This window comes from Ammodytes marinus, assembly GCF_949987685.1.
Source record: "Ammodytes marinus genome assembly, chromosome: 1".
Taxonomy (NCBI): Eukaryota; Metazoa; Chordata; class Actinopteri; order Uranoscopiformes; family Ammodytidae; genus Ammodytes; species Ammodytes marinus.
In genome coordinates, this window is record NC_137230.1 from 26,228,209 (window position 1) to 26,251,519 (window position 23,311).

Consider the following 23,311-nt stretch of genomic DNA (forward strand, 5'->3'; position numbering starts at 1 on the left):
CCTACCAGTGTCTGATTGGCTGCAATGTACACATGGTAATGATGTACATGTTTACACAAAGTGAATAGATTAACTTGTATATTCATATTTGTTGTTGAACTTAAGTGAGTTTCTGTGTGCAGTTGGCTATAAGGAGTTATGCTACATTTTGTTGTACACTGTGCAATGATATTCCAACGTTTATGTTCTATTCTAGTGTAGAGGGAACGACAACTATGCTACATGCAATGGTGCAATCCTTTGCATAATGAGCTTAGTCGGTCAAACTCCAGAAACAGTGAATACTACAAACTGGATACAGTTCTTTATTGGGTGCATCTGGTAAACCGACACATATTTAAAACCCTGTAGGATATATTTCTATCAAATAAACAGAACAAAAGATTAAAAAAAATATTAATGATGCCATTTCTTAGTTATTCCAATATCAACATGCTCACGTAATTTATGAGTTGATTTATTGATATAATAAATATCTCCCTGCAGTGACTCCTATGGTCCGACCAGATGATCCGCTCCGGGGTTTCATAGCAGTCCCCGCGGTAGCTCTGCAGCCTCGTAGTAAACAAGAGAACCACGTGGGTAGGAGCTGGACGCTGATTGGCGGAGCTCAGCAACCCACCCGACTGAGGTCTGTTGTTTACTTACTTTTCTGCACTCTGTCAGTGGTTACTGTACAGTAATACTACTACATGAATATAATAACAAATCTAGATATATAATAAAGCAGATCTTCTCTGGCTTGTGCACATTCTTTCTGCAGTGCTAAACAAACAACTTTTACAAACACTAGGCTACTACATAGGCCTTCCTACAGCATAACAGTAGGCTTACAGTATTGCACACCTGCACGTTTGAGCACATTCCTTTCTCTCATAGTAGGCTATTTCTGTAGTGTTTTCATAATAGGTGTATCCCCAAAGTTGCACCTTGCCATGTTGCTTTCTGTAGGCTAAATTACAATATGTTCTAGTTGCTGCACAACTCTGATCACTTATGTTTCACTTTAATACATATTCATATTACACTTATTTTTTAATATCAATGCACAGGAATGCAGCAACATGCAGAACTACAGAGCTGTCTGATGGTGCATGTCAGACAGAATTAGTTATGGTGATATTATAGGCTAGAATTACTTGGACGTAGGCTACCATATGCTACTATATATTTTTTTCATGTAGCCTACCAATTTTAGGTCGTACAACAATCATGTTTTGCAGTTTACATCTGTATGACGTTCTACTGGAGGCCTACCACTGCATGTAGTGTCACTGTGAGCGCTGCAGTACTGTGTAGTTGTACTGTGGGCATTAACAGTGTGTGATAACAAAGACCAGCCTGTGGGCGGAGATCAGTGCTTCACTCCAGTGCCTCCAACCTCTACCCTATTTCCCTCTTCGTATCCTCAGAGTGTGTGTGTGTGTGTGTGTGTGTGTGTGTGTGTGTGTGTGTGTGTGTGTGTGTGTGTGTGTGTGTGTGTGTGTGCGTGTGTGTGTGTGTGTGCGCGTGTGTGTGTGTGTGTGTGTGTGTGTGTGTGTGAGCTGCACGTAAAATGCAATCCTTGCACTCGTGAGCTACGTGCTGATAGTGACGAGCCCCTTTTTTAAAGGAACATCATGCCGTTTAATTTTGGAGTTTGACCCACTTCCAGCACTAAGGGTATTACAAGTAGGGCTATTTACAGCGTTACTTTGACCAATCAAAATAGTAAAAGCAATATAAAGCAACACCAACAGCATTATTATTACTAGGTTTTTAATAAATAATAATAATAAACAGAATCATGACCTAGTTCAGTGTGTGTTGACTGTTTAGTGTTTGATCTTACAAATATAAATATCAGGCAGACACAATCCAAAGTTTTTTTTATCACTTTCCCACACTGTTGTTTAATCCTGATAAGGGAATAATGAGCCTGTGAAGTGTGAAGCTTCATAGCAACTGTGTGAGCATTAACTGCTGTTTATCCATATGGAGAGAAGTAGCATACCAGTGATTCTTGAGAAGTGGGACAAAACAGGGTGCAATGTTGAAAAAATACAAATCCTAAGTTTCGGCAAATTAAATAACATGTATCCAACATCTACTAAGCTACTGAGCTAAGCTTTGACACAACCTCCCAGCTTTTCTTTTTTTTTTACCGTCATTGGCCTATCACCACAGTCACATTTCCTGTCTGGCGGTGTTGACATATTTAACGTTTCTTAAACATAACAAATGAAATGTATCTAGTAGCCATTTGGTTTTTCTGTTGATGTTAGGTGCTAGTATGAACTACTTCAGGAAAATAAAATTATCAAAATATTTCGAATAACTTCTTCAGAAATTGTAAATCGGTGTTGACATATCATGGTTGTGACACAGGACTTTCAAGATTCGGAATGTAAAATATTCTAAAACTACAACACCTATCAGAGCCTGTCTGACTCTCATGTACTCTACAGAGGTAGAATTTGACAAGAGGTCCTTCAAAGTGACAGCTGCCCCTTATTTCGCCTGATTTTATTACATTTTAATGAAATGTCTGACGGTGTTGACTTACAGTAAAGTGGTCCCACCACTTAGAATCCTTATAAAACATTAATGTGTTGTAGAAATACCGTTTTTATTGATATTTGACATAATAATGATAAAATTAAATTTAAGGGGATAATTGTGCTCCAGACATTCTATTCTTAATCCCTAATAACATCTACAATTTTAAATATTTTCATAACAGCAGTTACATAGGTTCTCAAGAATCACTGATACCTCTATTCCTCTCTGATGTCAAAAAAGATTTGACCAAGATTTGGTTCCTCTGTTTCCCATAATCCATTGCATGCTACTTTGAAGTCTCCATCATGTCATGTTGGAGTAGGCATTATAACCATATTATTGTTAATGTAATATCAAAGTTCTAATACTGTTTCATGTCAGTTTGTGTTTGCATAAAATAAATCAACTGTACTTTAGCGATTTATACTATCAGGAAATTATGAAGTACTTGTTCTGACAGACATCATCAAACTGAACTTTGTTGTGTCACTACCAGTTAAACTTGACAAAGAGGAAACTCAATATTTTCATAAAGTTTTTTTTGTTTTTAAAGATCGATATGGAGCTGTTTCACACCATCCACAATTCATATGAAGGTTTTTATACATAAGCAGCTCCTGTGAATTGCACTGTAATAGTAATAATAATAATATGTCCGTCAGTAGCGCATTAATCCTCTTTAGGTTTGTTTTTAGTATTCTTTGATACTTTATTGTGTCTCTACAGGGACTCACAGCCAGCTTAGAATGGCCGTGTATCGTGAGACGCAGCTCATGTGTATCTCTCTGTCTTTGAGTTGTGCATTGACTCTGTGATCAAATCACCCACAATGCATTTCATTGCTGGATGATTAGCTGATGATTACATCACATGAACATGTTTGACTGTATTTAGCAGCGATCAACTCAAAGCCCAGTGTTTATTGATTTGAGTTAAATCAATACTAAACTAGTTCTGACGTAGTTGTTCTATATATTACCTTGCTGCCAGTCATAACTGTAGCCTGTGTAACTAACTTAACCAGCTGACAATGCTTACGTTAGAATGCTAATAGCCTATGAGCTGTTTATAGAGTGAAGAGTAAAGAATAGGATTGACCTCAACCCCATCAACACCTGTGGGACGAAGATCTTACTGACAGCTGTGTGTGTGTGTGTGTGTGTGTGTGTGTGTGTGTGTGTGTGTGTGTGTGTGTGTGTGTGTGTGTGTGTGTGTGTGTGTGTGTGTGTGGTGTGTGTGTGTGTGTGTGTGTGTGTGTGTGTGTGTGTGTGTGTGTGTGTGTGTGTGTGTGTGAGTGAGCTGCTGTTATCTGTTGGTGTGCACGTAGGCCTACAAGAAACTTTCAACTGTTTTAACAGTCTGCTGGTCGACTTGGTAGAATAGCATTTCATTCATCCACCGTCTGTTCAACTGTGACTCAGTTAATCACAGCAGGATGTTACCAACACACACACACACACACACACACACACACACACACACCAGCATCAGCTGACTCACACTGACATTCTACATGCTGCAACTTTATTCCAAACTTGCATCGACCTATCATGATCGGGATGACACAATATCACATGAAATGAAGGAATGATCTACTGTAACGCTGCATGATCCCTGTCCCCTTTCAAATGTATTGGTTTTTATTATTTTTAGAGAAAAGTAAACAACATTATATATAGACTCAAATATTTTGACATTCAAAAGAGTGAAAAAGTGGAGAGGAAAGGGAAAAAATCTACCTGCCAGAAATGCTGCTGCTGACTGAAAATTGTCACATTTTGCTGTAATTTCAATTATTGCAGTTAAATCTAAGGCTTAAATATAACGATTTCACATGTATCATTGGTTAGCTCACCAACGACCCTGTGTCCGCAAATTGTAAAACCAGATATTTCACAGACACGCAGATTAATGTCGGTGATGCTTCATGGTGTGACCAGGTCTCCACAAGTGAATCCATTTGACATTCACAAAAGAAAATTCATGCTCCCCAGAGGATCAACACATTTGTTGCTTACACTTTGGAGATGTAGAGGTCATGTCATCAGTTTGTGTCACATGACCTTAACTCAAGCAGAAATCGTAAATTATCGTTTATATTTACCTTTAGTGTTTCACAAACACAACATAAAAAGCACAACAACTATAAAATGTATAGGCTTTGACGGAATACTCCCTGCAGAGAATTGATTATAATAGAAATGGATTGAAACCAACAGCTGCCCCGAATGAAGGAAATCAATCTAAACATTGATGGATGATTGGAAACCGATGAATAATGATTTGCTATACAATGCTATCAAAAAAAACATTACCGACTAATGTAGAGAAATACCTCTCTTGTTCGTCCCATCATCTACTTCTTCATGTTTTATGTTGTAGGTTGTTCTTTTCTTTTTGTTCGTCTTATTTCTTCTTTACTCTCGTCTTCACCTGTTATCCTTTATCTTTTATCCTTCATGTTTTGCCCCTCATTTCTGTCCTTTAATACTTTGTCTCATGTCCTTCATCATCATCCCCTCATCAGTCCAGCTGTGCATTCCTGTCAGGCAGTGGAGGGGAGAACTTATCCTCCTCTACCTCCACTTCCTCAGGTGTGTGAACTGAGGAGGTGGTTGCTCTTGTCTTCTTGCTGACTCGTGCATACATTAAATCCCTCTGGCTCAAATCCACTGAAGCTGTGGAGATAGCGCTGCGTTCATCCCCTGGCTTGTGGTTGGTCGATGGAGATGAGACATCGGTCTGAATGCTTTGCCCTTCCCCGATGGTGTCGTAGATGTGTTTGGAGTCAGAATTGTTTGAGGTGTTCATATCTGTATACAGAGACATATTATATAACAGCAAGTTGACTAATCATTGATGTTATAAGATGTACGTGTATTTGTTCTCTTTACTCCCCCCCTTTTTTTTCTGGTTTTCTTCCACTGTACCTACAGTACATTTAAACAGCAGGAGGAGGAACAAAGTATTTCATTGGTACCTGATTCACACAAGAAATTATACACATTCTGTATTGTGAGGAATTATTTATAAATAACACATAATAATTGATAATCAAAATAGTTAATCTCTTATCACAGAAACGTCACATCCTTTGGACCATTCACCCACATGCAATTTATAATGCAAGTTGTTTCATAAATGTTAAATAGTAGACCCCTTTTCACAAAAAAATTAAAAGACAGACCGTGGCTCTGTGGTGCACCCAGGTGGCTTCTCCATGGAGTGAATGGGACGGAATCTTCCTCTGCAGGGTTTGACACACATGCACATGCACGCACACACACACAGCAGTCAAGAAATGTAGTAACTAGGTTTCTTATATGTTTTGGTATTTAGTAGGCCAATCAAAAGTTGACACAAAGAGATTTTTTTATTATTCACTCAGCTCAACAGGTTAAAAAATAAAAATACCTCCAGCTGTTTCAGAAGCACTTGCCCTATTGATCACCGCCATACTGCCATTGGTGTGTTCATCTGAGGAGACACACACTATATAAATTGTCATAACTTCTGTTGGTGTGTGTGTGTTCCCTCAATTAATTATACTCCCAAACACACAAGTTCATGTTGGATTTCCAGACTGAACTTGGGTGTTCTGTGGCGCCATCATGTGGCACCTCCATGGAGTGAAGGAGACAGTTTTATACTCTAAACACATGCAAATGAAAGAAAACTTACTTTTAAGAGAATCCAGAATGAAACTGTCTGATTTTTGATGGTTGATGGATTACAAATGCTCAATTCTTGAATGTATACTTTTTTTGTTTGTTGAAGAAATGCCTTTCCACGTGAAATATGTATATGCATGTGTGTGTATTTATGATAAAGACCGAAACGTAAGTGGATAAATAATATGCATTCTGATCTGAGTGTATTGGTAAATAACTGAACAGTTTAACTTTATTATTATATTGTCTAAGCTTCTTCATCTTTACCCAGCAAAGTATGTTGCAGTTTAGAAGTTCCCTCACCTTTTTCGTCATTTTGGATCTCGTTGATCATTGGATTCTCTCTCGCCACCATTGCTTCTTCCAGTTTCACCTGTCAGTCAACAGGATGTTAACAATGTATTCTGTTCTCTCTGAGGTTTTTTGTTTGAAACAAACAGATGGAAATCTCGGTGGGGACATTCACCATCTCATAGAACAAAGTTCTCTTACCACTCTGATCAGAGTTGAAGGATTTCTGTCGACAGTATCATGAAGCTCAAATGATCGCCTAAAAAAAAGAAAGAAAGACAATTCAGGTCAACCTTCTTTTTTAAAACCTAAAAGACAGTCAGTCATCTGATTTTAATCATTAATTTAATCATAGACATTCATTCATTATTAAATCTAAACAATGTATCGTTATTTACATTTTAATTTACTTTTTTTTTGTTAATTGAAAGACTTGAATAAATGATACACACCATTTCTTCAATTGGTTTGATTTTCTTAATTAATGCGTTTGAAATGTAGCCGATTAAACCACAGCAGTAGGCCTACAGTTGTATTTAATGATGCTTTAATGCAAAAAATATTTTGTTATTTAAATTATTTATTTTATGTGTACGAGGGAACTGAGTTAAACAAAACTATGCCCTGTGTGTGTTCATGGTGAAGGCTTTAGACTGTTGGTTTCAGTCTAAACTCACATGGGATTTGTAAAGAAATACAGAATATAACCAGACTTCAACTTATCTATGAGACATGTAATAAACAGAACCAACTGACCTGCCGCAGTCCATGCAGAAAGCTGTGAGGAAGATGGAGAGGAGGAGGAGGATGATGAAGAAACTGACGACTCCTGACGACAGGAAGCACAACCCGGTGACCTCTGCTCCGACTGCCGCCATGTTTCGATCTCTGTCCCTGTTGACAGAGATCAAATAAAATGATGGTGCCTTGAGGAAGATAAAAAATAAAGGCTTTTGAGGTTTGTCGAGAGAGAACATCAGGTGAGTCATGTATAGGTTGACCTCTGTGTGACCTTTTTGTGAGTCTGTGACAGGAATGCGAGACTAAATTTACTTATGGTGTGGCTGACTGCCTCAACTGTGAACGAAAAGCAGCCCCGGATCTGTAAAGATGTGTATCAAATGTGTTTCAGATGTTTTTTTTCCCCGCGCAGGATGAACTTGTTACAACTTTGTTGATCTTCCTTTGGTGATCTGTTTTAGCTCTACGTCATGTTTAGTTATTTAGTTGAGCACATTTTAGCACACAACATGCACAAATAAGATGGTTAATAAGGTAAAACTAACACCTGGTTTATACATGTTAGCATTATAATAGTGACACATTTTAACATTTTGGTGTTAGAATTACCCTAAAAGCTGTAACTCAGTACAGACCTAGCGCTGCTAGCATGACTGGAGACTCTTAAGTCTTGTCTACAGTTTGACAATGTGCAGTATTTTTTTTAAATTGTATATAGTGTTACCTGTTTTAACAAGAATAAGCATTAGACGACCATAAAATACCTGTAGGCATATGTGTCATTTGAAACGGTGGTTACAAACAACATTTATCTTCTTTTTATATGGATCATCAAATTGTGTTGATTCATTTTAAGAAAGGAGCTTCAGGTTCAGTTTCACACAAACATCAGACGGTCAACGGAAATGTGCTGCAGGCTGTTTGGTTTCAGTTTGGGTCAACATGCCAATACAAACGGAGGATCTTTCAGGAAACGGGGAGGGGCAGTTACAGTCACGCATGGACAATATTTAAACAGCTTTTATTACTGAAGACCTATAGGCCTATATGGAAAAAACAAACAAACACAAGTCTGACATGCAGACATTATGAGAACCTACACTGACTATTTGTGGTTTATATAGAAACCTATTGACTGTTACATGTATAAAAAGAAAATCAACAAAGAAACAAAACAGTTTGTCTTTACATTGATACGATTAATGATAGGTGGAAGGTCAAAGGTTGGAGAATGTATTTCCCCTTTGTGTCTATCAAATACACGCGACTTCACTGCATATTTCTTTAAGAAATCTTGATCTTTGAAGAAAATTATTCTACAACTCTAGTTTATTAAAATATTATGTTTAAGCGTTTACCTCTGCTGAGCTGCTCAGTTGCCAAAAAAAAAAATTTTTTTTATTAAACTATTCATGACAGAAGAATGTGTGTTAACATAACTGCTACATGAGAACATAGTAGTGTTTAACACCATTAAAACCAACGGTGCTTGTTGTCTGATGTCAGTGTACCTCGTTCTCTCAGTTCCAGCTCAACGAGACTCGAAGCAGCAGCAGCTTAATCATCCTGATTGAGTCCTGTCAATAAAAACACAAGAAGCAACTTAAAGGTGCTCTGAGGAACTTTCAGTTTGTGTTCATTCTGGACAAAAGCGGTAGTGTTTTTACAACGCCAGCTGTTGTTCCTGGCTGAGCGTACCCATGACAAAGGCATCAAGAAAAACTATATAAAAATAGCATTATTTGCACTTGGTCTCGTTTGCTGTTACGTGTTATTTATGATCATTAGAGTAAACATTTCAGAAATATCAAAAAGTTCCGCACTTGAACTGAAGCTCATCCCACAGTTGCTAACATGGAAACCTGTACAATGTGCAGAGGGATTCCCTGAACTAATGATTTTTTTTCAGGTGTCTTTTAAAGGAAAAGTAAATTTTTTGGGAAATACATGCTGAATGACATTCACAGCAAAGAGTTAGATGACAAGATTGATACCACCCTCACACCTGCCAATTAAAAATAAGGCTGCAGTCACCAGCTGGTTAGCTTAGCTATAGCTTGAATACTTGAAAGAGGGTGAAATAGCTAGTTTAATTAATTTTGTGCCAGACTTTTTCTAGGTTCTAACCATTATAGGTTAATCAACGGTCCAATGCAGAATTGCTATATCTTTTTTATTTTATTATTATTATTTGTTTTTACATTTGGACAAAGCCAGGCTAGCTGTTCCCTTAATTTACAGTCTGTATGCTCTAATAGACTGCATGTAGCTTCATATGTCTCTTACTTTCAGCAAGAAAGGGAAAACCAAAATGCAGAATTAAATCCTTTAAATTAGGAGTCACAAGAAGAAAATATTGAGAACCCTGCTGTAAATATCTTGCACAGAGTGAAGCACTAAATCTGAAAGTGCTGCTAGAACTTTTCACTGATGATTAATGACTGTGTTATCGAGACGGAAGTAGGTGAATCACCCTGTAGTGGGTCAAAAGTTCACAATAAATAAAAAACGACAACCAATAAATATGTTGAACAAACATCAAATAAAGACAAACATACAGTATACACTAAATGTACTTCTACTGGAGTTAAAATGCATATTTTCACTTGAAGATACTTAATAGGTTTAAATGTTATAAGCAACAATAGCATATGAGCTTGCTCAGTGTGTTAAGATGCTAAGTGTGAGAGTCCAGCTGAATCTGAGTCAAATCGTCAACCCAATATGACGTTGGAAGCTTAGTCCTGCCAAAGTTTACTGTTCAGACTACAAATCAATTACATGAATTATTCTTTAAAGAACAAAAAACGGATTTGTGAAGGATATGTTTTCACAAATGTCCAATATCACATATTGATAAACCATATGTGCCTGTACACACACACTTTAACATGATATTGATGTTATCTTACGTGTAGCGACGTTTTCTTAAAAAAAAGCATGTGCCTCTAATATGTTCTATTGTGTGATCTCTCACTATTCATGTGATGTATCTCATGTGAAAGCATGTTCCAAATGTATCTACGAAGTTCACAGGAGCAATGGGACCTCCCTCTTCATAGGAAAACAAATACTGACACTTGACTGTGGCTCTATATTCTATATTTCTGTGGTATCATTAAAATTATTTTAGGAACACAACAGTCGTCCTGAAAAATGTATTTGAATAATGTCTTAGATTATTTGTATCACTCATATACATTTTTAAATACCTTCAGAGAGCTTAAGTAGGAGAACACCTACTGAACCGTTTAACATTGCAATCTGTGTAACATTAATATAAAGACAAGATATCCACCATGTTGACACGTTTTTAACTTTATTTTAACTAGTTATTAAAAGTCAATCTGTAAATAAACCTACCTTTGTCCATGGTGCAAACAGCTGCGTGAGTTCAGGATTAGATATTGTGAGGAGTTCTTCCTCCTCTAGGTTTACTCATTGACAGGCTGAACAAACAGTGAGCTGCTTAAAGACACACATACACTAAATACACTGTGCATATGAGAGACTGATGGACGGAGACCCACCTCTGTCCGCCTGTTCTCTGTCTCTCTCCAGAGTGAGTCAAGTAAGAAGATAGATATCAGTTTCATCTTAGTGCGTCCAGGTCAGAGGGTGGACTTGTTTAGCCTTGCTCTTACAAGCTAGTTACCAATCTGTCTTGTAGTAAACTGGGGTTTGTTAACCAGAGCTCACAGGAGCAAACTTGATATATTTTTCTTAAAATGTTTAAGCCGTCAGAACTATTATTAAATATGTAGGCAATATATTTGTTTTTATATTTGTAGGTACAACTCTTTTCCAGAACATTTTGTTGTATTGTTAAGCCTAAATCCACCTTAATTTGACAAATAAAATTTGAACTTGAACCAGCAACAAAATAGCTCACTTGCTAACAGGTAATCTCACTCACTCACTAGCTGGCTATACATGTTGATTTGATTAGCTTGCCATGGTTGCCCTATGCTTTAACAAAGGACTTTGCACTGCTCAAAAGTCCAATATAAATAAAGTCACACTGACAAAAGTCATGACCACGTTCCAACTCAGAGGAATAACTCAACATTTCCTCTAGCACCACCTTAATGAATAACTTAACATTTTGAGTTTCACTGGTGAGACTCTAAAGAATAATGAAATCATCAGGATTTTGTTTGTTCTTTCCAACACTTTCACACTGTATTGTAGCTGTAATGGATACGGCAGCTTTCTATGGATTGCAGACTATTGCATATTGTTTTTCAATTTTGTGTCTTGTGTTCTTTTTCTCTACTAAACAAATAATTTAGCACAAGTAGCAGTCTATCAAATAGTGAGCATAATTTTTACCTTCCTCTGTCATGGCATAGAACAAAGTACAGAGGGAGTGTTCATAGTATTTTATGGCAGTTACTCTTACACATGCAGCTGGGAGGGATAAGCTCATTTAGGCTTAAATCAAACTGATACTGGAACATTATCAGCAGCTCCACCCAAACACTGTAACTGACACTTAATGCTTGACTGGTAGAGCGAAACATGCAGTGATCTGTGAGAGAGATAACAACATCTACTGTGCAGTTTAAAGGTAGTTTAAAAAAATAATTTTGTTTTCCCCCTGCTTCCTGGGCATATTGGTAGATTAAGTTTGTGTGTGTGCAGGTGTTTTGAGGTATCTGCTGCCTGCACCCAACCATAGTTGAGGTGAATGGGATTCTTTCCCCTGTGTTTGTGTTCACATGATTTCAAAGTTACATTTCAAAATTGAACAGCAACATGGCTGGTCTACCAATGCAAACTGATCATTTCAACATGTGAATTTGTTAGGAAAAAGGTGACTAGGATTTTAAACTACTTGGCATAGTCCATCGATACAGTAAGATGAAATTCCACTGAAAATTTAAATTAACTTTTGCTGTCACATCTCTATATTCCTCTAGAATTGTTTTGGTTTACTTATTTAGTGTACATTATGTAATAAGCAAGATAGCAAAAAAAAAACATATTCTAATGCCCAATTCCAGCTGTATAACAGGCAACTTCGAACACACTGAAATCAGTTGTTGCTTACATTTTTATTGCACGTACTACTTGTGCTGTAAGATTTCCTGTGTGGTTGTAGAAATCACAATGTCACTTCCTGTTTGTGTGCTTTCTGAAAAAAAAATTCAAATAGCATAGTATTTATAAAAGGTTTAATGTAAGTGTAAAAGTATTTTTATCATAATTTGTATTTCCTTAAACAAAAACCGAGGAAAATTCAGATCTCAGTTGCATTTTAAAGTAGAATGGTCAGAGGATTTTATCGAATTTCAGTCAAACCTTTGACTTTCTCTGTCAGAAACAAGAAAAACTGTAAGAACTGTGCTGGACAGTGATGAAGGTCGTCTGCCCTGGAAGACCTGACTGCAAACACACTTATAAAAAGCTCATGTGCTTCGAATGCAAAGTAAATTCCTGGGGGGTCTGTGTATGAAGTCACAGCTTCCTTTTCTTCTCCTATCTTTGCTCTTTCATCAGCTGAGCTTGAGCTTGCCTCCTCACGGCTAGCGCAGTCAGCGTGCAGCAGAGCATCAGGCAGGGGAAGGAGGCGCAGGCCAAAAGGAGGCGCTCCTCTCCAAACTCCCTGAGCATCCCCGGTCGACGCCACAGAAAATCCTGTAACAGCGCCTCCTGCTGGGCTAGCGTGCAGAGGGACAGCAGGATGTGGAAGAGCTGGTGGCCGTGGCCCACGATGTCAAAGCGGCCGGGGGAGAAGCACTCAGGTACAGGGCAAGAGAAGAAGAAGGCTGACAGCAGAAACAGCACCACCTGGTTGAAGACATGATAGAAGATAGTTTAAGTCCACCTCACTCTTTTAGAGAAAACTTTTTGTCAGCATTCTTACATGTGTTTGAGTAACAGCCAACTTTCTTCATCTTATGCTACATCTTTCCCATGGGGACCATTCAGATTTCCTTACTATGCATACAGGTAATTGACCTAATCACTAAGTAAGTATGTAGGATGAAGACTTCACACAGGAATATATTTCTGTGACAGGTTGAAAAGAGAGGAGAGAAAATACCTAAAACACATATATAAGGAGTTTTTGATACGATAAAAAGACCAATCATGAGTTTTTATTTACACTCTGGCTTCTAATATTTCTGATAACTTGATGAAGTGTATGTTAATGTACTCGAAGATAATGTCAATCATTTGATAGTGAGAAGCACGACCTGCAGAATGTGCAGGGGGAGTGCAGAGTTGCTTGCCCAGCTGTGGGTGGCGAGGCGGTGTACAACAGGACTGATGACCAGCGGGTAGGCCAAGCCCATGGGCACCACCTGGCAGAGCTTCCTGTGGAGCGGGTATGGTCGCCGGAAACAAAGCTTTGCATAACAGCAGGCGGTGCAGGACAACCAGGCGAGGATGGCGGCTGCCGGGAGGAAGATCTGCGAGAAATAACTTCATCAGTACATATAAACACATTCACTGGGGATGGATGTAGCACACAACATACCTGTCCCAGCATGCTTTGTGTCCAGGTGGTGTCAGCGCTGTACAAGCCCAGAGCCAGAGCGCAACCGTACTGGTAGACGGCCACACCCACGTAGTCCAGGAAGAACAGTGAGTAATGCGCCTGCTCCGAGTGGGACTGCAACAAGCGAGCCGCAACACTGCAACATGTAACTTAGTTCATGAGTTGGAGCTGCGTTTATCACTTGGTACACATCAACAAAGGGGGTCGCTTTAGTTAACGTGACCACAAGGAACTTCCAGTTTTTGTTTATTCTAGCAGCACCTTTGGACAAAAGCAGTAGTGTTTTTACAACAACTGCGCCTGTCTGGCGGCACCTGCATTTGTTTTGAAAGAGAGTGAAAGAGAGACCGCAGGATGCATCGCGATGAGGTAATGCATTTATATGTGACTATACTGTATAAGATTAATGATGATGGAGAATCAAAGTTAACTTTGACCTAGTACCCTACTGGAAACTGAGGTTTTTCCGATACGCTTGTCGTACATCGTTTACTCTGAGTTGGCAGGGATTTGAACCCCGAACAAAGGCATAAATAACTATAGAAAAAGAGCATTCTTTACATCCAATAATTGTTGAGATATTTCAGGACCAAAGTTTTGGACAAAGCCATGCTCCTTTTACATTTATGTTGTTACTTAACAAGTTAAATATGTACAGCTTTTATTGTTGGCTCACCTGCAGGTCAGGTATGTGACAGCAGAGAATTCATAGAGCACCAGAGGCAGTGAGCAGACATCCACAGAAAGGCCCTGACCTTCAGGACCCTGCAGCCGAAAACCGAGGATCCCCTGTGGACGTCAAAGGTCAGACAGCAATAGGTCAAACACAAAGCTTTCACACAGCAATAGGTCAAACAAACTACAGGACTGCAACAATGTAGTACCCCTCCCTGAAGCACGGTGAACATCATGAACCTTATCACCACGCAGATGGCGGCCAGCAGGTGGCTCCACACATTTACAGTCTCGTTGTGGATCTGGAAGAGGCTGAGGACATAACAACGCCAGGGCAGACCGACAGGTCGGTACCCAGACAGGATGAACCGCTCCCGAAACAGCGGGGGGATGTCCACGTCTAGAACGGTAGGAGGGATGGAAGGGAGGAGGCGGCCTAGCACAGGGAGGAAGGTGATATACAACGAGGGAGGGGCCAACGACACACGAGGCATGATGGGACAGGATCCTTTGTTCTCTACGAAGCTGAAATAAGAAAAATAATACTTAAAACTTCTGCTCCCGGCCAAATTGACTGGAAAGCAAGTAGAGTATGGCTCAGCTAAACTCAGATAAGTATTACATTCTAGGCCAAACAAATAAAGACAGCTCAGTCAGACGTGAGACATCTCAAATAAGAAGCTCAGTCAGACGCGAGACATCTCAAATAAGAAACCCATAGCCTAGGCTATATTTAAATTTATAAAGCATATTCAAAACACATTTCAGTGTGTCCTACATGCCAAAATTGTTCCCCACATAGCTAGCATAACTTTTGCAACCATATGTGCCAAATAACGAATGCTTTTAGTTTAAAAAAAATTTAAAATCTGCTAGCTCAATGGAAAACGCCATTGACGTGCTAACAAGTTAGCATTTAGCCCGCGGTTATATTAAACTATACTTTAACAATAAACCATGGACGTATTAAGAGCTTTTAATGGCAAACGAGGTCAGCTCTTTTAAACTGCATCATCTCAGGGCAGTGTTTTTTTTAAATTCAGGTTTTTAGTAGGCTAACATTTGAAGTAGCCTAAATTCAGTGGTCAAGTACACACATCAGCACCAGAGGGCAGCACATCATCAGTTTAATACACACCCACAACAGGGTAGGCCTGCTGTGATGGGAAAACAAACCCCTTTCCGCGTTGGGCTAACGAGCCGCGTGCACTGCACCGAGCCAGCACATGTAATGGAAAAACGCAACAGATGATCGAACCACCTCAACTGGCTAGACAAAAGTAGCTTAATAAATTAATGGAAATAAGGTCACAAGACAGTAAACAAAATGTGATTTTTTTTTTGAAAAACATATACATAATGTTTTTGTCCATGCAACATACAATTAATATAAAGAGCTAGAGTTACAGTTGAATATCTGTTTTATGACTCTACATACACACAAACGTGATAGGATCAGGAAAATCTTCCAGAAGAGAAAGAGAAAATAGGTCAGATGTCACACCACCCAACGGACAGCAGATATTAAAATATATATATTAAAAAGCTGTTCAGTGCACTGTGTCATGGTCACTGACCTGCTCGCGGTTGAGTCCTGCAGACTGTCCAGTTTCACATGCATGGTGGTGACACACACACACACACACACACAGACACACACACACACACACACACACACACACACACACACACACACACACACACACACACACACACACACACACAAATCTCCACAACGTGTACTTGTTTTCAGCTAATTCGAGCTGATCTCAGCCTGAATGAGTTTTTCTCTGCAGAGGAATTCAGACGTCATGAGACTCAATACACTGCTGACACACACACACACACACACACACACACACACACACACACACACACACACACACACACAGATTTGACCATACCGATGTTTTTTGCCCCAGTAGTGGTAAGGATCTTAGGAGAGTAACAGCCAGTTTCAACCATTTATTTATACTTTTAAGTGTTTTTTTTATCAGTACAATGACATCACTCAGGCTTTGGTTCAGTTTGAATGGTTTTGGCCCAGACACAGGTGCAGCCCACAGCCACAGAGTGATACGATGTGCTGTAGCAGCGTCCTCCATACTGACGTTTTAGGACCAGGATGCTCTGGTAGATAGGGACTGAGTTCATGTTGTGAACGTCTGTGTGTCCGGGGTTGGGACTGGAACAGAAGCTGCTGCTGCACTCGGCCTCCCACAGGGTGGAGGGGATTCGGTTCTTCACTGTGGACGACCTGAACAAACAGAACATGATTGCATTATTGCTTTAAAAGTCCAGAACAGAGTTGCTGCTGTATATTTACTACATGGCACTGATAAATCCTGTGTTCTGATTGGTCAGTCACAGCATTCTACAGGTCTGTCATTTGCAGCTAGAATGACGAATCCATATTAAATATATACACAGTGGTGTTTCATATTATTTAATTGAACAATCACTTATAAAATCTGCGTTTGACATTTACTTATTCCTTTTTAAGCTTGTGTAATTCTTGATTCAGTTTTACATTCGCTCTCTTTTTTTACTGGTAAACTGAAACGAAGAAAGAAAAGATTAAAAAATTATGTTTGAATCTCAAATCAGAGCAATAGCCAATATGCTGATATTAAGAGGCCAAAAGTTATTGCTTGTATGTCCCTTTACTCATTGACCAATTAATTCATACAGTCACTGGTAACACTTTACATTCTGTGTTACCTACTACATGGGTTTTTTTTTGTGCTACCTAACACATACGTTTTTTTTTTTTTGGTGTGTTACCTACTACATAAGTTTTTTTTTGTGCTACCTAACACATAGGTTTTTTTTGTGTTACCTAACACATAGCGTTTTTTTTGTTGTTGTGTCAGGTTTTTTGTGTGCTACCTAACATAAGTGTGTTAGTGTGTTAGGTAGCACGAAAAAAAACTTATGTAGTAGGTAACACACCAAAAAAAACCCTATGTGTTAGGTAGCACAAAAAAAAAACCTATGTGTTAGGTAGCACACTAAAAAAACCCTATGTAGTAGGTAACACAAAAAAAACCTATGTGTTAGGTAGCACAACAAAAAAATACTTATGTTGTAGGTGTAACACACCAAAAAAAAACCCTGTGTTAGGTAGCACAAAAAAAACTTATATAGTAGGTAACACACCAAAAAAAACCCAATGTGTTAGGTAGCACAAAAAAAAACTTATGTAGTAGGTAACACACCAAAAAAAACCCTGTCTTAGGTAGCACACAAAAAAAACCCTATGTAGTAGGTAACACAAAAAAACCTATGTAGTAGGTAACACATATCTATGTAGTAGGTACTACAATTTTGTGTACCTTATTGTAAAGTGTTACCCAGTCACTTGACAAAGTCATGCCACTGACAGACTTTCCTGTCAGTCAGTGGCGTGTCAGACTGACCTCCAGCTCCATGGAGACAGGGATCTGCTGTGGATGTTCCCGTTTCCTTCAGACAAGGAAAGCACATCTGAAGAGAACAGCAAGGTGGAGTCACAACCTGGAGGAGCAGGGGAGCCATGAGGAGGTTTAACCCGGGAGGAGGAAGAGACAACCCACAGTACACTGCAACACACCTGAGGAGAGGAGAGATTATTACTATATATAAAGTTATTTTGCACATCAGATCACAAAAGATCAGATCTGCATGTTGGTCACGTCTGTTGAGTCTTTGGGGTCCAGACTTTCACCTAGCTGGTGTGTTCTGTTTTAAATGTAGGCAAAAATACATTTGAATTAGATTTTAATAAGAGTTGGTAGGCAGTCAGGGAAGATACTCTTGATCGAAGGTGATGTTTCGACAACAACAACAACAAAAAATATCACCCTAAATATGTTTTCAACTTTTTATAAATGTAGAAGAGTACATATACACTAATCTACACATACGTACATCTACAGTGCAAAAGGAAAGTATTCACAGCGCTTCACTTTTTCCACATTTTGTTATGTTACAGCCTGGAACAACGCTGGATTAAATAGATTTTCCTTAAACATTCTACACATAATACCCCATAATGACAACTAAAAAAAGTTGTTTGAGATTTTTGTATATGTATTAAAAAAAATAAAGAAAAAAAAGAAATCACTTGTACATAAGTATCCACAGCCTTTGCGATCAAGCTCTAAAGTTAGCTCAGGTCTATTCTGTTTCCACTGATCATCCTTGAGATGTTTCTACAGCCTGATTGGAGACCACCTGTGGTAAATTCAGTTGTTTGGACATGATTTGGAAAGGCACACACCTGTCTAAGGTCCCACAGTTAACAGTGAATGTCAGACCACAAAACAAGCATGAAGTCGAAGGAATTGTCTCTAGACTTCCGAAACAGTATTGTCTCGAGGCACAGAAAAATAAAAAATAAATCCAGCGTTATTCCAGGCTGTAACACAACGAAATGTGGAAAAAGTGAAGCGCTGTAAAAAACTTTCCATATGCACTGTACCAGAGATGTACACTATGTGTTTGAACAAAACTGCAGGCATCCAGCGTGAGATAAAGTCATTGGAGTGTTCACTAGTGGTTCAACTGTGCCATATGTCATTTTGCATAACTGATCTTGTACTTTAGTTCCGTCTTAAAAAGAAGCATTTGTCTGTGGAATTGGCTGCAGATAACCAGACTGAATTGTCATTTTGTTACTTTTTTCCCTTGGTAGTCCATGTCCTCACGGATCAGTTTGTCATCATCACTTCATATTGCTATAGGGTTAGAGTAAGTAAGTTGATGCTCACCAGCATACTGCAGACGCTGTGTCTCCGCTTCATGTTGTCGGCTTGGTTGTGTCCAGCTTCTGTGTGTCGCTGCTCTGAGTTCAGGTTTATGTACAGCATGATGATCTGTGACCCTTAGATGTCAGATCTGATTACAGCAGATTTTTGAGCTGATAACAAGACGGTGAAATGAGACGGGAGATTCCTGTTATCTCTTATCGACAGTTTGTGAGATGAAAATGACACCTTTCAGATAAAATCTCTGGCAGACAGATTGTACAAAAACTGAAACTATAGGACAACAGTTCTTCTGATTAACAAACGTTTTATTTCCAAAAATGCTATATACAGTGCATACGGAAAGTATTCAAAGCGCTTCACTTTTTCCACATTTCTTTATGTTACAGCCTTGAATAACGCTGGATTGAATTTTTTTTTTCTAAAACATTCTGCACAATCAAGTTTGTTGCAAATTTATTAAAAATAAAATATAATATGTACATAAGTATTCACAGCCTTTGCTCAATACTTTGTTGTGATAACTTTGGCAGCAATCGCAGCCTCAAGTCTTTTGAAATATAAAGCCACAAGCTTGGCACACCTATCTTTCGCCAGTTTTGCCCATCCGTCTTTACAGAACCTCTCGAGCTCCATCAGGTTGGATGGGGAGCGTCGGTGCACAGCCATTTTCAGATCCTTCCAGAGATGTTCAATGGGTTTAAAGTCTGGGCTCATGTTGGGCCACTCTACGACATTCACAGAGTTGTCCTGAAGCCACTCATACCGGATCCATTACAAACTCCTGGTCCTCGCCTACAAAGCCCTCCATCATCTGGCCCCCCCATATCTCACTGACCTCCTCTCCCCCTATCAACTCCCCCGGGCCCTCAGATCCTCCTCAGCCAGAATTATATTTGCCCTATTTTATAATATTGTTAATTCAGAAAGACAGGGCAATTATTATTTTCTAAATGTGTGAATGCATTACGCTTCTGTTTAAAATGTGTTCAAGGGAAAAAGCTTAAAAGTGTATGTACACATTTACAGATTGTTTACCACATTTCCACATCTGATAACGCACACAAAGATTGATATACACATTTGTAAATAGTTTTGCTAAAGTGTTTTTATGAGTGAAAAATATACATCTGATAAACAAATAATTTGCAGTAGTAAGTCATTTAAATGAGAAAACCGGAACCCAAACACACACAGCAGCAGGTGTGAGTCTTGCTGTCAACATCCGACTTCCTGCTTCCATATATGGAGCTCAGAGAGCAGCATGTCTCCTGTCTGTGGCCCCGCCCCTTGCTGTGACATCACAGTGTGAGTGTACCTGTGATGTGGTCGACTTCGAGGTTTGAAGTGAGAGGGTTTCTAAGAGAGCAGTCAGCAACTTCAATCTGACCTCGTTTAACTGAGCTATAGGAAACCAGAGTCAACAAGGATTCATTTTTTAGAGCTTGTTACCGAAAGTGATGTGAGCAGTTTTCACACAGACCACCAAATGTCATGTACCCGAGGCTGTACAATAAAGCTCCTTAGCCTCAGCCACGCCACCAGGAGGCTGACATTGTCTGTAAAGACTAGAAAACTAAACCAATGGACCAAAATTGGATGAGCTGTACTGTGTTGATGTAATGCATACTTTTCTTTTGTTTAGCTGTGTAATTGTACAAAGAGCAGGCAAAACAGACGGCTTAGGGAAACATTGGGCCCTTCTCCTGTGTACACAGTACTCTCCCAAACTGTGAAACTAGGTCGTCTTCATTTGAACAAGAATTAACAGTTTATATTAACTTTACTTGAAGTTAATAAACATGTAGTACATAATACACTGTGTATTAAACATTAGAATCAGATTAGATTGTACTGAGACAACAAATTGCAATTGTAGACAATGCAGTTATGTTTGTGTGTATGTGAATATGTGTATGATTTATTTAAACTATTGTGGATCTTGCATATTAGTCCTTGAGAAACAGCCTTTCATCCCTATATACAAGGTATGAAAAATAAACAACTTTAAAACTTGATAATGCAGTTCAAATCAAATATTAGGACTTAGTGGCTATTATGACAGTCACATACTCACTGTCCAAGTACAAGTGCAGTGAAACACTTTATACGTTAACAATAAGCTCAATATAGAGAACAGATTTAAAGTGAAAGGAGAACATTATATTAACCCTCCAAATTAACATAACGTTCATTTGTCAGGAACAGCAATAGTGTTCCCGGGTCAATTTGACCCGGTGCATGTTTAATCATCCAAAAGATGTCCGAAACCGAAAAAATCCTAACAAGTAGTGTGAACATTTCATTACTAACTCCATTACTAACTATTCTATCAATATTTAGTGCAATGTGGTGTTCCTTACCTCTAACAAGGAATGGTTCAATTAGGATAATTCACTAGTTTTTCATAAAAAAATAAAAAATTTAAATGTTTTTAATGTTTCACCACTTCATTACTTTTGAAAGACCAACATTACTCTATAACCGAGGCCCTAATATCACGGTGTATGAAATGCTGGTGGCATTCAGAGGTCGCTGCCCATTAAGGCAATACATACATTCCAAACCAGCTAAATATGGGATAAAAATCTGGGCAGCATGTGATGCAAACATCAGCTATGCATTGAACATGCAGGTTTACACTGAAAAGCCAGTTGGAGGAGCCCCAGAGAAGAATAATAATGCATAATGTGCCTGGGTTATAGAGTAGTGGAAGTTGCTCTACCCACTTGTCCCACACTGTCCCAACAGCTGCCAGCTTGTCTCTCTCCCATACCAGCCCTTGTCTCTCTTATCAAATCTGATTACTCTCGACAAAATGTGAAAAGTTTCAAGAGACATTGTGGCTTGAAATATAGCCCTGCCTGTCTCTGCATCCCACAGACGCTGTCGATTCATCCTTTGACTTATAGACCCCAGCCAGGATGAGGAGCCCCAAATACACATCTAAATGTGTTTCGTCCAGCTCCTTCCACTTCTCCCCCAAAGCAGACCTCCCTTCTAGAATAATCATTTCCAGAATGATTTTCTGTATTGAATCTGGCATGACCAGCTTTAAAAGCTGACTTGATATCAGTCACACGAGGCACTGCCATCCTAGTGGGCCCTGGCACTGTCTTTATTATGTTTTCTGCAGACAGTTTTGCCTGATTGGGGATGAAGGCCACTGTATTTCACCATTGTTTGACATGAATGTCTTGCTAGGAGGAATAGGAATAGCAATTCCCTCATCTGGTTCAAAATCAGAATCATTAGAATCAGAATTTAGCTTAAGATGCATCCTCCTCCATTTCACTGTCATGATCAATGATGACTTCCAGAGCCTCCTGGACTGTGATCCTTTTGCTTCTGCTTCTCATTTTGTAAAGGTCTGCCTGACAGAGTGTAATGTTGGTAGGACTCCCAGGCAGATACTCTTTTATATGGTTTGCCCCTTCCCTGTTGAGTGTCCACTGAATGTGTCGCGAGAACGTAATGGTTCCCGCCAAAAGTCATAACACTTGCACCTGTGTCTGTGTGTGTGTGTGTGTGTGTGTGTGCGCGCGCGTGTGCGTGTGTGTGTGTGTGTGTGTGTGTGTGTGATTTAGGTGAAATATGTCTCACAGTTGTAAAGAAAGAAATAGTCTGACATTTCTGACACCCTTTTACCTCCAGTTTTACTGCTGGGTCAAATTGACCCGAACAGTATCTATGTGATATAAACATGCAGGGGGTGGTTGCAAATATGTGAGATGAATTATTTTCATATTATATGTTGATTACACTAATTAAGGCAAGCAGAAGAAATTTCATACTGAAAAAGTAATTTTAACAATTTTTCCTAGATCTTCAAACTTCAAAAAGGGTCAAGTTGACCCGGAAAATAACAGGAGGGTTAAGATGTATTATGAATTATAATTAGAAAATGCATGAATAAATAGTTTCAGAATCAATAGATTGTGTGTTTCTGTAAAAAGCAGCATCTGCAGAGTATCCAACAGTTTAAACATTACAGCCTCCAAATGTTTGTAAATATGACATTATGGAAAGTGACTACATGCATCTACTCAAGCAAGTATATCTTCAAGTGAAAGATATTTGCACAACACTAATAAAACAATTCTTAAATTGGATGTTTCGTTTTACATTAAACTCCC

At 38.9% G+C, this 23,311-nt stretch overlaps 1 protein-coding gene across 1 annotated transcript; it reads right to left on the bottom strand.

Annotated features, from left to right (window-relative positions):
* Positions 1–12,725: 12,725 nt before the first annotated feature.
* On the bottom strand, positions 12,726–14,921 carry LOC307254336 (membrane progestin receptor beta-like; the record flags this gene model as incomplete). Its single annotated transcript, XM_080032680.1, has 5 exons — positions 12,726–13,037; positions 13,448–13,663; positions 13,732–13,888; positions 14,429–14,541; positions 14,637–14,921. The coding sequence occupies 5 exons, from the start codon at positions 14,919–14,921 to the stop codon at positions 12,726–12,728; spliced, it is 1,083 nt and encodes a 360-aa protein (XP_079888806.1).
* Positions 14,922–23,311: the final 8,390 nt, after the last annotated feature.